At 49.8% G+C, this 14,539-nt stretch overlaps 1 protein-coding gene across 4 annotated transcripts in view; it reads left to right on the forward strand.

Annotated features, from left to right (window-relative positions):
* DNMT3B (DNA methyltransferase 3 beta) overlaps positions 1 to 11,716 on the forward strand; it is a 40,974-nt gene extending 29,258 nt beyond the window's left edge. For 2 of the 4 annotated variants that reach the window (XM_027624173.2, XM_027624174.2), the window contains 11 exons: positions 98 to 177; positions 489 to 601; positions 1,052 to 1,235; positions 1,852 to 1,936; positions 2,951 to 3,096; positions 3,568 to 3,658; positions 3,944 to 4,092; positions 4,927 to 5,012; positions 7,617 to 7,686; positions 8,421 to 8,539; positions 10,114 to 11,716. In XM_027624173.2, coding sequence (XP_027479974.1) covers positions 98 to 177; positions 489 to 601; positions 1,052 to 1,235; positions 1,852 to 1,936; positions 2,951 to 3,096; positions 3,568 to 3,658; positions 3,944 to 4,092; positions 4,927 to 5,012; positions 7,617 to 7,686; positions 8,421 to 8,539; positions 10,114 to 10,255 — 1,265 coding nt within the window. In that variant the 3' untranslated portion in view covers positions 10,256 to 11,716. The remainder of the gene's footprint in view (positions 1 to 97; positions 178 to 488; positions 602 to 1,051; positions 1,236 to 1,851; positions 1,937 to 2,950; positions 3,097 to 3,567; positions 3,659 to 3,943; positions 4,093 to 4,926; positions 5,013 to 7,616; positions 7,687 to 8,420; positions 8,540 to 10,113) is intronic. The other 2 variants (XM_027624175.2, XM_027624176.2) reach the window with 1 other exon arrangement.
* Positions 11,717 to 14,539: the final 2,823 nt, after the last annotated feature.

Below are 14,539 nucleotides of genomic sequence, written 5' to 3' on the forward strand. Positions count from 1 at the left end.
TGCTAGCCTGGAGTAACTATTCAAAAGCCGCTAGACTCAAGGCTTCAGCCCTGGTGTTGCGGCTGTAATTGCTACAGACTGCATCCCTGTCTTACAGATAGCTGTTTGTCCTGTGGTCGGAGAAACCCTGTGTCCTTCCACCCTCTCTTTGAGGGTGGGCTCTGCCAGACGTGCCGGGTAAGTCCTATCGCCGCCCTGGGCTTTCCTGCCCCTTCCCGCTATTCCCCTGTACTTTCCCAGAGAAAAGCACCTACGTGTCACTATAGGGAAGGCTCTAGTGAAGCTGTCCCCTCTGAGGGTTGGCTGCTGCAGCAGCGAGGTCGTTGTCCAGTGGCACGCAGACCCCAGCTGGTGGCCCTAGAAAGGACGCCAAGCCACCGGTGGGGGACCTGTTTTGTGGCTGCGTCCTAGGGCCTCAGCCAGCGTACAGGCGGGGGCCTGGGGGTCTCTGGTCCCTGATTTCACTGGCGTTTCTGTCTGGCTGCCAGGACCGCTTCCTTGAGCTGTTCTACATGTACGACGACGATGGCTATCAGTCCTACTGCACCGTGTGCTGTGAGGGCCGCGAGCTTCTCCTCTGCAGCAACACCAGCTGCTGCCGGTGAGCGGGGGCCGTGGGCCGTGAGCGGGGCTGGGGGGGCGGCCAGGCCTGCAGCCCTGAGGGAGCCCCGGCAGTGGGCTGGGCCCAGGCCAGGCGTCCACAGGGCTGTGGTCCCTGTGTGCTTGAAGTAGAACTGGGGTGGAGGGATGGGCTTTAAAAAGCTAGGTCCCTAGGGTGGGGAAGGCCCCCTGGAGATGGGCCGATTGTGGGTTTGGGCCGGGGAACTTGACTGTGCAGCAGCCCGTGGGGGCTGAGGGTGCATGCATCGGTCTCCACGGAAGAGGTTGGTGCAGCCCAAATCCTGGCACTGTGCCTTCCAGCCCATGGGGAAGAGCAACGGGGGCCCAAGAAGGTTCCAGGCAGCCTGTTGCCATCTCCAGGGGTCCGGTGGGGGGAGACAGGGAGCTGCCTGCTGACGAGACCATCCTTCTCCCTTGCTGGCGGGCGCAGGTGCTTCTGTGTGGAGTGCCTGGAGGTGCTGGTGGGCACGGGCACCGCGGCAGATGCAAAGTTGCAGGAGCCCTGGAGCTGCTACATGTGCCTCCCGCAGCGCTGTCATGGCGTCCTCCGGCGCCGGAAGGACTGGAACGTGCGCCTGCAGGCCTTCTTCACCAGTGACACGGGGCTCGAATACGTAAGCCACAGGCTTCTTCCCACCCCCCTTCCCCTGCACCACCTACCCCCAGGGCTTCAGGGCTCTGGAGCATTCTGGAAGTCTGTTGGCAAGAGTTAATGGAAAAGATCATTGTACAGATGAGCATCCGAGAGCCTCAGACCTCATCCTCTGTACAGTTGTCAGCCTTCTCCAGTGTTCCTCCTGCCCTCCTTCGTGCCCTCTCACTCTATGGATTTTCACGGGCCTGCTGAAGAAATGGTTACAGAACTAACCAAGCCTTAGCTTTAGTGCAACCGAAGAGGGAAGGGAAACCTGTGACTTACTCTTAAATCATGGTGGGAGTGGATTTTCCTGGGCCCCTGCCTGCATTTGATGGAGGGAGGGGAGGCTCCAGGTCATTCTGGGGTAGGGAACGTGTTTTTGTGTGTGTGTGCATCTGTATCAAAGTCGCATCTGTGTTCACGTCTAGGGTAGAATGGCCATTCCGTGCTAGAGCTCTCCAGGGGATCCCAGCTAGGAAGTTGTAGAGCCCAGGGTTTGTGACTCAGAGGAAGGTCAGCCCTCCTCTCCACCAGAGGCTGAGTCTTTACCCCCTGCACCGTGACTTCCATGACCTCCTTCTTTAACCTGGCAGGAAGCCCCCAAGTTATACCCTGCGATTCCCGCAGCCCGAAGGCGGCCCATTCGAGTCTTATCCCTGTTTGATGGAATTGCAACAGGTGAGTTTGGAGTTCACCTAGGGATGCTCACCTGCTCCAGGTGTCCTGTCATCAGTGCCAAGAAAGACCCCTGGGATGACCTGTTGGTCACTTGTTCTGAGAAAACCACTGGCTCCTTGTTTCTGTCCTTAAACTTCTCTACCATTTCCCCTACCGGGCCTTCTTTTGGGGCCTCTTTAAAGACAGGTGTATCTTAGCTGTGTTGGATTCTTTTATTATGTGCAGATATCTTAGAAAACTTTCCCATTCCATAAGGCTAGATCTGTTGGAGCTGAAGTAGGCAGCTCCTAATACCTCCAATCTTGGTTCCCTCCCATTCCCCTCCCGTTACTCAGGTATAGAATAAGCATAGTCAACATGCATGCCGCCCCTGGTGGACTTGCCTGATCTAACTCATTTAATTCAAAAAAGTATCCTGTGATGTATTACAAACATCTCTGTATTCCCAGAGAACAAAGCAGTAGAAAGGAGCTGCTACGCACTTTGCATCATTTGTACTTAATGTGTGTATTTCGGTGTCCAGATTCTGAAATCACTGACAGCTTTTAATGACACCCTAGGTCACTACTCGTGCTTTGTTTTCCCCATTCTGTTTGGGTCTTAAAGACCTATTTGTGTTGGCGCAGATCACACCTAGTAGAACTGAGCCCTGGCCATGCCACCAAGCCTTGAGGTTCTCTAAACGTGGTTTTGGTGAAGATTTGTGTCCGTGTGTCTGTGTTTGACTGTGCTAGGTGGTAGGTGCTGGGGCCTTGGCTATGTGCCTCTCCGTTCTGGTAGATCGTGCTGGTGGGCTCTACCAGTTACCCATATATTTTCTTCATGAAGCTCTGCCATCCAGGGAGCCCGGGGTCACCAGCGTTCTGTTTCTGTGCCATCTATGTGGGTTCCCTCGAGGATGACCACGTCCCTGCTGGGTCTGGTCAGAGTTCTGGAGGTGGCTTAGTATCACTGGAGGGAGGGTGCCCTGGGAGGACAACCCTGATGCACTTTCTGTCCCCTGGTCCCCTACAGGGTACTTGGTCCTCAAAGAATTGGGCATCAAAGTGGAGAAGTACGTCGCCTCCGAAGTGTGTGAAGAATCCATCGCTGTTGGAACTGTGAAGCACGAGGGCAACATCAAATATGTGAATGACGTCAGGAACATCACGAAGAGAAATGTGAGGGCAGCCTGCACCTCTTCTGGGCTCTGCCCCACCCCCACTTCCTCCTCCATGCCCTGTGCCCCACACATCCTCACGCCCATGTGGTCCCCTTCCCCGTGCCCAGGGCTATGGTAGAAGAGCGAACCTGGGGTTGCATCAAGCTATAGGAAGAGCCACAAGTTGGCAGATTATTCAGAATGATTTAGATCTTAGGAACCTGGGGCATTGGGTTGTCTTGGGTCAGAAGTGGAGTTGGGAGACTTTACTGACCAAGTGAGGGTCTAGAAGTGAGTTTTTTTTTCTTTAAAGTAGGCCTCACACCCAATATGGGGCTTAAACCCATAACCCTGAGGTCAAGAAGTGTGTGCTTCACCAACGGAGCCAGTCAAGCACCCTTAGAAGTGGGTTTTCTTGATAGGTTACCTGGCACCTAGGCTGTATTCCTCCATCCTCACCCCCACGAAGAGTGACTGTTTTCCCTCACAGATTGAAGAATGGGGCCCCTTCGACTTGGTGATTGGTGGAAGCCCATGCAATGATCTCTCAAATGTGAACCCTGCCAGGAAAGGCCTGTACGGTGAGCATCCCTTCTTTCTGGTGGCCCTAAGAGATCCTCTGTCACCTGAGTGCTCTTGAGGAGGACTGTTTGTTTCTGGCCAACTTTACCGTTGTACGTCCTGTCCCCAGAGATAGTAATACTGGCCTGCTCTTGCTTGTGTCCTTAGTCATTCCAGAGGAGTGCAGGTAGAAGGCCTGCAGGGTGTGGCTGTAGGCAGGCAGTCACTGGGAACCCATTGGTGTCAGTGTGGAGGGTGGGCTGAGGGGTGTGAACCTGGCTCTGCCATCTTCTTGTGTGGCTTAGAGGGTACAGGCCGGCTCTTCTTTGAGTTCTACCACCTGCTGAATTACACGCGCCCCAAGGAGGGGGATGACCGGCCCTTCTTCTGGATGTTTGAGAATGTGGTAGCCATGAAGGTTGGCGACAAGAGGGACATCTCTCGGTTCCTGGAGGTGAGGGCACCTAGGGTCCTAATTGTCAAGACAACATGGGAGGGAAGGCCCTGTTGGCATTGGGAGGTGGTTGGGAGTGATTTCTGAGTTCTTAGTGGAGGACACGGCTAAATCCAAAACTAACGGAGTCATGTGGGTTGATTCTTTTTAGTGTGTGGAAAATATTTGATCTCTAACCTCACCCAGAACGCCCTGAAGTCAGATGATGAAATCCTCATCTACTTTTGGGGGCCTCAGAAGATTTGACTAATCTTGGTTTACTCTAGGGAGTTTTTTCTCCTCCCTGTTCTGAGAATTGCAGCTTTAGGGGCTGCAGTCAGTTCAGTATGAAGCATTATCATCAAGCACTATAGTAAATGCTTTTCATACATTTCATTCATTTTCTTCAAAACTTGACCACCTAAGCTCTACTGGAGATGTTATGGAACTGGCTAGTTCCCTCACACTGTGTGAACCTGGCAGATGGGTGACAGAAGCCATATTTTGTCAACACTGCATTCCAGGACTCCCAGCTTGGCCGATTTCAATTTTGGGCTGCGTTTCCTACCTGTACAAAGCGCGTTCTGTAATTATCTGTCAGGTCCGAGGGTGTATCTTCAGAACCTGCAGGTCCAGTCTGGTCTCTCACCATGTTCAGTATATCAGGGCACTAGCTGTGTCTTCCAGCCAGATTCTTGATGGGGGTTGGTCTGTCTTTTTGCTGGCAGGAACCATGCCTCCTCTATAGCGGGGGGGGGGGGGTGCCTTGTCACCTTACCCAGGTCAAACCCCACTCTGGCTGGCTTCCACATGAATTCTTACGTGGGCTCCCAGCCGCTGTCCCTCTCTCTGCAGTGTAACCCAGTGATGATCGATGCCATCAAAGTGTCTGCCGCTCACAGGGCCCGCTACTTCTGGGGCAACCTGCCTGGAATGAACAGGTAACAAGGGGCTCAAGGTGGGACAGGTAACAGCCAAGTTAAGTATAACTAATGATGTGAGCCCCAGCTGTGAACTCTTGTGACTCAGAGACCCATTCATGCCTTCTAGAAAGCACTGGCTCTGCCGATGAACGGCCCCACCTAGAATTCAGACCAATCCCTGTTGCCATGTTGGAAGCCTTTTGGGAAGCGCTGCCCCGACCTGCAAATCTGAGGCTAGGATTCCTTAGTCTTCTCTGACTTGTTCTCACTCTGCCCACGGGCCAGGTTCTTCAAAGTGCCTTGTGCTGGAACAGAGCAGACTGAGTGCTGATGCTTCCATACCCCACCTCTTCCAGTTACTGTCCCATGGGGAAATGCAAGTAGATTGTTAGATGAGGTGATCCCTGGCCGTGAGACCTGTGGTGAGCAGCCCAGTGGCAGAGCTGAGATAACCTGTCCCCTTGGATTTTCTTAACCAAGAGCTTTTCCCAGCTTTTTATCAATCTTTTCATGTTGAAAGCCACAAAGTAAGTGGCTTTGTCGAGGATTCATTATCTCCTCCATGTGGTTTCCAGGGGAACAACCTGCTAATTAAGCTACGAAATATGATGGTAATGTGACATCCCAGACTTGCAAATGAGTTAAGCTGAAAAAAAATTCTCCTTTAGAAGGAAGTGCTGGAAGCATAACTTTCAGGCATTTAGCAAAGTGTGAACAGAGGGGAGAAGTTGCTAGAATAGCTTGTAGGATTTCTGTTGGGTATGTTGCATTTTTATTTGGCTAATCAGCCAGTGAAATGGAGAATGTTCATGTCTGGATGAAGTGGGCTCTTCACTCAACACTTGAGCTCTCACACTGTGCCAGGCATTGCTGTACGTGCTGCCGGCTTAGTGGTGAACACATTAGATGTCAGTCTTGGCTCTCACGGAGTTGACATGTAATGGGGGATGGGTAGAGAAGACAGTAAATAATTTCACCGTCCTGGCTGGAGGTGGGGGAATTGGAGGAATTGATGGGGAGGCTTCTCCTTCTACCAGGGCCTTAAATGAAGGAATGGGGCCATGTAATTAATTGAGGGAAGAATGAACATTCCAGTCAGAAGGAATAGGGAACGGGGTGATGGTGAACAGCACATGGGAAGAGCAGCTCAGAGAACAGTGTTCCAGGGGCCAGAGTGGCTGGGACAGTACGGCAAAGGACTCAGAAATATGGGCCAAATTATGTGGCATTTGTGAGTCATTGCATGGGAACTCATGAGCCATTCAAGCAGGTGAGAGGTGTATCTCAGATTCATGATAGTTGCTCATAGAAGGATAGACAATAGCAGGATGACAGCACCAGTCGGGAGACCCGTGGAAGTGGGCATTCAGAGGAGGGTGCCATCCATACATACTCAACACAATGCAAGTGTGGCTCTGGGGGCTTGGCAGCTCAAGAGTTCTGTGGCACTTAACAGGAGGGATCAGATTATAGGTAATGTGAGGGTAGGACTAACAGGATTTGCTGATGCCTTAGATGTAGGGTATCAGATGAAAGGAGAGAGTCTGCAGAGCCTCCAGAGCTTTCTCTCTGAGTTGTGAGAATAACAGTGTCTACAGCTGGGCCGTGCAAGGGTGGTGACCCAACCATCACCTGGTAGTCACAGACCCAAATCCGGCTGTCCAACCTAACACCTTGGTTATATAGATATCAGTGCTACAGTCAGCACCAGGTATGGCTGTAATGTGTGTCCCCCAACTCCCTTGGGTTCATGGAAGAGTAAAGATTTGGGATAGGCAGGCATTTAGCCCGGAAGGTGAGGTCAAGGAAATCTCTGACAGAATCTAGGGGAATGTTTTGTGTGATTCTGTGGCCTCTCTTGTGGGCATCATTCATTCCTACATCTGATTTCCTTTTGGCCTTGAAGTTCCTTACACAGAGGTTGCTGTGGTGTTCATCAGCTCTGTGCATTCAGACCTTTTGCTGGTTTTCTCCTCTGGAACGCTTAACCACTCCTCAAGTTCTAGCCCTCCACCTTCTCAGGCATCTGTCTGCCTCTCTGCATTTGCAGGTTTCAGTGGTGAAAGTTACAGGGTAATGGTTCGTATTGTCAACCATCTCCTGTCCTTCTTTACCTGTATCTCCTGTTAGCCCTGAAACCGTCCCGAGTCGTCTTTGGTGTAAGCCACCAAATCATGGGTTTCATGTGCTAGTTGCAGCAGGTAGATCCACAAAGACCTGATCTAAGCTCTTGAGGCCCAGAGAGGTGGCCTGACTTGCTCAGGGTCACTCAGTGAGCAGTGGGGCTGGACTGGAGGGGTCTCCTGACTCCTTCCAGTTTGCTTTCCTTCATCCTGCTGTCTCTGCAGGAAGGCTCTGATTAATACTAAAATTTGGAAAGGGGGAGCATTTGCTCCTGGACATTGGGCTGCCCCTTCAAGGGGCTAGTCTGTTCCTGGCTTTGGCACATAGTCTTGTGTTCTTGCCGGGCTCTTTTTTTTTTTTTTTTTTAATCCGCTCATTGTAACAAGTTCACTGCCAGAGCACATTTTGCAGTCTTTGGCCCTCATTCCCACCTTGGGAAGCGCCTAGCCGAGGCCCCTTTATAGTTGGTAGAAAGTAATGGGTTTTGGATGTTCCCAGGCCCGTGATAGCATCAAAGAATGATAAACTCGAACTGCAGGACTGCTTGGAGTTCAATAGGACAGCAAAGGTAAGACTTGCTAACAAATGGTCTCTGGAAACGCACTTGGTGACCTCCAAGCGAGGACTTGACCTTGGTGTCCAGTTTATTCCTGCCCCTCCTCCCCACATGACTCCCTGGTGCTGGGCCTCTTTCCCCACTTAATTGTTCTGTCCCATCTTAAAACAAAAGCACAGAGTAGGAGAGGCTCTTGATACAGAAATAATCACCATGAGGAAAGGTGACTAGTTTGCGAATGCAAACTCCATAGAGACACAGATAATTTCAGCTCATCTTCCCAGTAGCAAATGAGTAATTTTTGTTTTGTCACAAAAATTGTCTACTGGTAAAATTATATTGAGATCTCCGTAAAGTTAATGTTTACATCAGGCTAGGTTCCATTCATTCAAAATCCAGTGGGCCATCCTCAAAATCTGGGTGGGTTTTTACTTTTGCTTAATCCTGCTTGATCAAGAACTCTGGTGTTTTCTTGGCCCCCATGTGATCTCATTCATGTTCACTTTTTTATCTGTTGTTCTGTGAGGCTGGTCCTTCCTGTTCATTAACTTCTTGGTGTTTGTGGGAAGCACAAAATGTTCTTGCCTTCCAGCTCTCCTTTTCTCATTCCCTCTGTGAGCCCAACCCTGCCTCCCTCTCTCCCATGCCTGCCCTCCCTCCTCCATCTTCCCGAGGTGATGATGAGCTTTGACTTGACCCAGACCCTTTATCCTGTGCTCACTCCATGATGTCGTTTTGTTCTCCAGTTAAAGAAAGTACAGACAATAACCACCAAGTCGAACTCGATCAGACAGGGGAAAAACCAACTTTTCCCTGTTGTCATGAATGGCAAAGAAGATGTTTTGTGGTGCACTGAGCTAGAAAGGTGAGCAGGGCTGCACGTGAAGAGGGGAATCATGCAGGCAGAGAGAAAGGGGAAGAACATGTCAAGGCAGGCAGCATAAATGGGCAGGTGTTTGCCTTAATTCTGCATGGTCTCACTGCCCTATGTTAGTGGGGCTGGGAGTGATACCTTTTCAGAGTTAGTGCTGATTTTCCTGGTAGAAATGGCAGAAGGGTGGTGGTAAGGAATCTGAAACATGAGGTCATTAGACCACACCATTTCTGTTTCTGCTGTGCTGCCCTGGCATTTAACTGCCCCGGCATGCTGGGCCTCCAGGGCATATGAGGAACCAGCCAAAGAAAACCCCACTGACTTGGCCATTGGTCTTTCTCATATTCCCTCTGCCAATAAAGCTGGTTCCTACTTAGCCAAAGTCTGTCTTCTCCTTCCATTTATTTGGCTAAGCGGATCGTTTAACTGTTTGGATTCAAAGAACCAGCTCTTGGATTTCAATTCTCCTTTTCTGATTTCTTCCCCCCCACCCCTGTTTATTTTGTTCTTACTGTTGTTAGAAATGAAGGAAGGGCTATGAATATTCCTCTTTACATTTTTGGCTGCATCTCAGAGGATTTGATAAGAGTATTTTCATTTCAGATATTTCAGTCCTACAGCTGGTTTTATTTCTTCACCAGTCGTTTTCTTAGCCTAAAATTAAGTTCTGATTCATAGAAAGAAACCGGCTGGTAACCTTGCCCATTCATCTTGTGGGTTATTTTGTATTTTGAGACCTAAGCCTTACATGCTGGGCTGGCCCTGTGATATTAGATGGATGCAGATGATATATATAAGTGGGTATAGGCACTTATAAAGGCACTATATAGGTCTACGGTGTTACATCTTTGGCACATTGCTTAATACCCATTGGTGTGCTTTTTAGTATTAGATTGTAAACCCAGGAAAGACTGAGGTCTAGTGTATCTGTAGCCTCTTCCCAGGCCTGGTAGAATCTCATAGAGGAAGCTCTTGGTATATTTGGTTGCCATCTGCCATTAAGTCCAGCTTGGCCCTTGACCTAACAACTGGTTTTTTTAAGAGGGAGAGAAAATGCAGGATACTTCAGTGTACTTATGGTAAATTATCTGAGCATCTGAGGATCTATTTCTGCAAGTGTCCTTAATTCTTATTAAGGAAATTTCCCTTTCCTCCTCTTGTGATTTGAAGGCAGATACATGTCTGTTTGCTTGCTGTCTGGCTCTCTTGGCATTCATTCATTCATTCATTCATTCATTAACATGGGAAAGGTCCACTGAGCACCAGCTATGTGCCTGGAGCACAGCACTAGTGCTTAGGGATGCACGCAACAGGCCTCCTTCTAGAGGAACCGTGCCCTCTGGACCGTTATTTGTGTTCTGTAGAACCGGTTGATCTGTCCTCTGGGGTTCAATGAGGGCTCATGTGAAGGTCCGGTTGGCCTGATGGAAAGGATGGGACAAAGGGCAGAAAGAGCAGTGCCATGCTCTTCGTGTGAGGATCTCCCAGAGGCAGTAAGCGTGCTGGAAGGGGCACTTCTGACTCCCTGTCTTTTTATTCTGGTGCCCCTGCCCCCCCCTCCCCAGGATCTTCGGCTTTCCTGTACACTACACGGATGTGTCCAACATGGGCCGTGGTGCCCGCCAGAAGCTGCTTGGGAGGTCCTGGAGTGTGCCTGTCATCCGACACCTCTTCGCCCCCCTGAAGGACTACTTTGCCTGTGAATAGCCCTCCCAGGCACCCTGAGCCCAGGAGCACTGGGGCATGTGGGGCAGAGCCAGGACCCAGTAGGTACAGCCCCAGTTCTGCCCTTCCTCTGCCCAGCATTGTGGGGTCACGCCACATAACCTTGGCAGGAGGTAGAGCTGTGTGACCCACTCCTGGCAGGGGGAGCCTGAGGTGCCACCTCCTTGTGCACAATTCAGACCTGGCCGCTAGGAGCGGCCAAACACGGTGCTCATTTTGTCTTCTCTGAAAACAAAACTTGAAGTAGGTAGTAAGATGGCTTTTTTTTCCCTCCTGGGTTTACTGCTCAGAGAAACAATGGCTAAGATACCAAAACCACAGTGCCGACAGCTCTCTAATACTCAGGTTAAAGCTGAAAAATCACCCAAGACAGTTATTGCAAGACTTTGGTTTTGTTTTGTTTTGTTTTGTTTTTTTTTTAAACACCTGCAGCCCCTCATTTCCAGGAGCATGCAGTGGTAGACATGTAGCTAAGGGACATTTTAAGAGCCTTGGGTGTTTTTTTTCCTCTGGGGCTAGCAGAAGAGGAAAGGATGCCTGTCTTTCTTGAATTTTACCCAGCATGTTCCCCTGGCCTCAGTGTAAAGGGCTGGGACCTGCTGTCGGTGTCCGTGTAGAGTATTTTCCATAATGATGATGATTTCAGCAGGGATGACCTCATCATCACATTCAGGGCTATTCCCCCCCCCCCCCAACAAACCCAAGGGGATGACTACCCTTAGCTAAATGCCCTCCCAGTGACTGCAATAGAACCCTCCGGGGAGCTCAGGAAGGGGTGGGCTGGGTTATCCGCTGCTGGATATTATGCAGACAGGTGTGGCTTCTCTTGGTCTCCCTCTTCCCCATGTCAAGGGAGCAAAGGAGGAGGCTTAGGGAAGGCATCCCCCTCCACCCCCAAAATGCACCCTTCAGACTACTCTGCAGGCACAGGTCCCCACATGAGAGGACACCCCGAATCCTCAGCCTTTTCCTAAACTGAATAGCAGTGACAGCAGGAGCAGACGCACATTCCCCGCCCTTTCCCCTCATCTAAGAGATTGCAGGGGGAAAACTGCAATAAAAAGCTCGACCCTCCCTCCAGAGATTTTAAAGTCCTTTTGTATCCCACGGGAAGTTTTTAGGGGGAACGGGAGGTCGGGAAAGCTGCATTTCAGAAATGCTGTCCTAATGGTTTTAACAACTTTTACTCTTCTTACTGGTGCTATTTTGTAGAATCAGGAACAACGTTGACAGGTTTTGTGGGAATTTTTTATACACTTTTTTTTTAATCACAGACTTCTATTTTTATGTTTTAACATTTTCATAAATTTTTTTTTTTTTGTAACTGGAGCCACGTAACAAGTATGGGGAAAAATTGTGCCTTGTTTCAACAGTTTTGCTAATTTTTAGGCTGAAAGATGACAGATGCCTAGAGTTTACCTTATGTTGAATTAAAATCAGTATTTCTCTAACAGTCTGGTGTCCCTTTCCTTCTTTGCAGGTCAGATGGGTGGGACGTTGGGAGGGCCTGGTTAAAGCGGAATGGTGGGAGTTCCAGTTGGTCATTGGTTCATGCAGCAAGCACAGTGCAGGAATACCAGTGTGACCCCATGGAGTGGTCTAGAACACTGGTCCCCAAACTCCAGGGTACCAGCCTCCCCTGTGAGGCTCATTAAAGTGGAGATTTCTGGGCCCCAACTTGAGTTTCTGATTGATTCACTGTCTCAAGTAGAGCCCAAGAATTCTATGCTGCTGGTCCAGGGACCACACTGGGCTAGTGAATGAGTTTCTAAACCTTGGTTCTCAAAACAAGGGACTGGAGAGACTTTGAGTTCATTTAAAGGCTTGAGGTCTGGAAAAGCCATCTGACATGCTCTTAGGGAGCTGAAGGTGATTGACTCAAGAATCCCAGGGCTGCTTCTCCCAGTTGTGCATGCCTTTGTTGGATTCCCTTGCTCGTGGTTGCACTGCTCCCAAGTTGTCCTGTTTCAGTCCAGTAACAGGACCGGTTGGGAATGGCCCCATGATTCCAACCTAACTGTCTGTGGCCACAGCTCTTGGGGTGGAGCGTGTACGCATTGCTCTGCAGTTTACCTGGGCCAGCTAGCCCGGTGTCCCAATCCCCCAGTCCATCCTGCCATAGTCCCATCACTAGATCTAGCTATTGGTCAGGGACCAGGAGCCAATGAAGATCTCCGTGCCTCTCCAGAGGTTCATTTTGGTCAGCTGGTGCATGCGGAGGGAAAATGGTGTGGAGAAAGGATGCACATGCAATGGATCAGTTGGAGTTCAATTGGATGTGGCAACTGTATGAGCCCCTCAGTTCCTTCAAATGTTAAGAAGGGCTCTAATCCTGGCCACCTCCATGACTAGAGTTGTGTACCTTATTAAGGTAAATGTTGGAGTGGAGGATGAGAAGCATTGCCATGGTGAGACCGTTGGCAATTAACAAGTGGGCTGGCGCTGCTCTGAGGTGCTGCGGCCCCAGGGGGCCTCAGCTTCCCTATTAAGCCATCTTGTATCCAGTGCTGCACCGAATACCAGGACAGGATGAAGCAAAATAAACAGACCGGGTCTCAAAACCCCAAGAGAGGAGGTGGACTATCCCACCAGGTGAGGGGCTCTTGGGTTGGCTCAGTCTGTCTGTGGGGCAGGCTGAGGGCTGGCTTTGGAGGGGCTGTCGGGGCTGCTATCTGTTTAAGCTAAAGATGGGGGTTATGTTTGGATCTCCACGATCCCAGGCACAAATGGCAAGGGGAGTATGTGAACATTCTGATCTTGGGGCTGAGGTTAGACCTTGTAGGCCTTTTCTGAAGCAATCTTCCAAGTAGCCTGGGGCTTTAGCCGGGGAGATTTGCATCTCTTAACAGGTAAGGACCATAAATCCTGCCTACTTCCTAGGGCTGCTAGGAGGGTTCAAGGGCATGATGTGTGCATGTAGAAGCCCTCACATGTCCTGGATGGCATTGTGATACCAAAAGCCATTAGTCAATACAGTGTTAATGCCTGGGGGCTGGTAGTGATGTTGACATACAATATTTATTCATGTTTAATAGAAAAAAAAAACAAAAAGGAAGGGCAGGGCCGTGTAATCTCCCAGGGGTTTCCCAGTAGCTGGGCTGATGATGCCAACTGTAGCAACAATAGTATCTGGTGTGTTCATCACCGGCCCCCACATCATGTTGGGGTCCCCTTGGTCCTTGTTAGGGAGAGTGGATGGGGGTGGCTTTGGCATCTGCCACCCCAGAGGCCTGCGGAAGGGATCTTGCAGGGACTGGTCCACAGCCGTTTGGTTGGGGGGAGGGGGGAGGACAAGGTCTCTTACCCGCCCTCAGTCCCTCTGGTTTTCCAGCCAACTTCTTGAGTGATACTGTGTTCAAGGCCTGCACCTGGTATGACTGCAGTGCAACTGGGTGTCTGCCCTGTCTTCACCCACTCCTAACTTGTGACCTTGGGGGTGCTCCATATCCTCTAGGTGCCTCAGTTTGCCCAAGCGTGAAACAGGATAATAATCAACCTTCTAAGGCTGGTTTGTGGCTCAAATGATTCCAGGCATGTGAAGCATGTGGGAGAGTGCTTGTGGGTAGCAAACATTGGGTAAATGGCAGCTGCTTTGTTGTTACTGTTGGAGAAGCTTCCTAGCAACCCCGAAGTGAGGCCCTGATTACCATGATTACCCGGAAGGGAACTAAGAGGTCCCATAACTAACCCAAGGCCACATAGCCAGAGGCAAAGGAGTTTTGAGTTGGAATCTGTTCTGTGAAGCCAAAGTAGTCTGCTATCTCTTCTTGGTCCCATCTGCATCTGCTCAAATGCTAACATTTTGCAATGTGTGTTTTGTCATCCTCTCTCTACATTGTTTTTTTCTGAATCATTCGAGAGTAAGTTACAGAGATGATGTCTCTTTACCCTTAAATCTTTCAGTGTGTATTTCCTAAAAACCAGAACATTCTCTTAACATGACTACAGTATATCATAATAATCAGGAAATGAACATTCCTTGACTTCCTTATCTAATCTATAGACCTTATTTAGATTTTGCCAGTTGCTGCAAAATGTCTTTATCGAGGAAGATAAATAAACATATATTTTCTGGTCTGGTATCCATTCCAGAAACACGCATTGCATTTGGTTGTTTATTTTTTTTTTAAAGATTTTATTTGAGAGAGAGAGAGAGAGAGAGAGCACACGAGAGGGGGGAGGGTTAGAGGGAGAAGCAGACTCCCTGCTGAGCAGGGAGCCTGATGCAGGACTCTATCCTGGGACTCCAGGATCATGACCTGAGCC

This window comes from Zalophus californianus, chromosome 8 (genome assembly GCF_009762305.2).
Source record: "Zalophus californianus isolate mZalCal1 chromosome 8, mZalCal1.pri.v2, whole genome shotgun sequence".
NCBI classification, from domain to species: Eukaryota; Metazoa; Chordata; class Mammalia; order Carnivora; family Otariidae; genus Zalophus; species Zalophus californianus.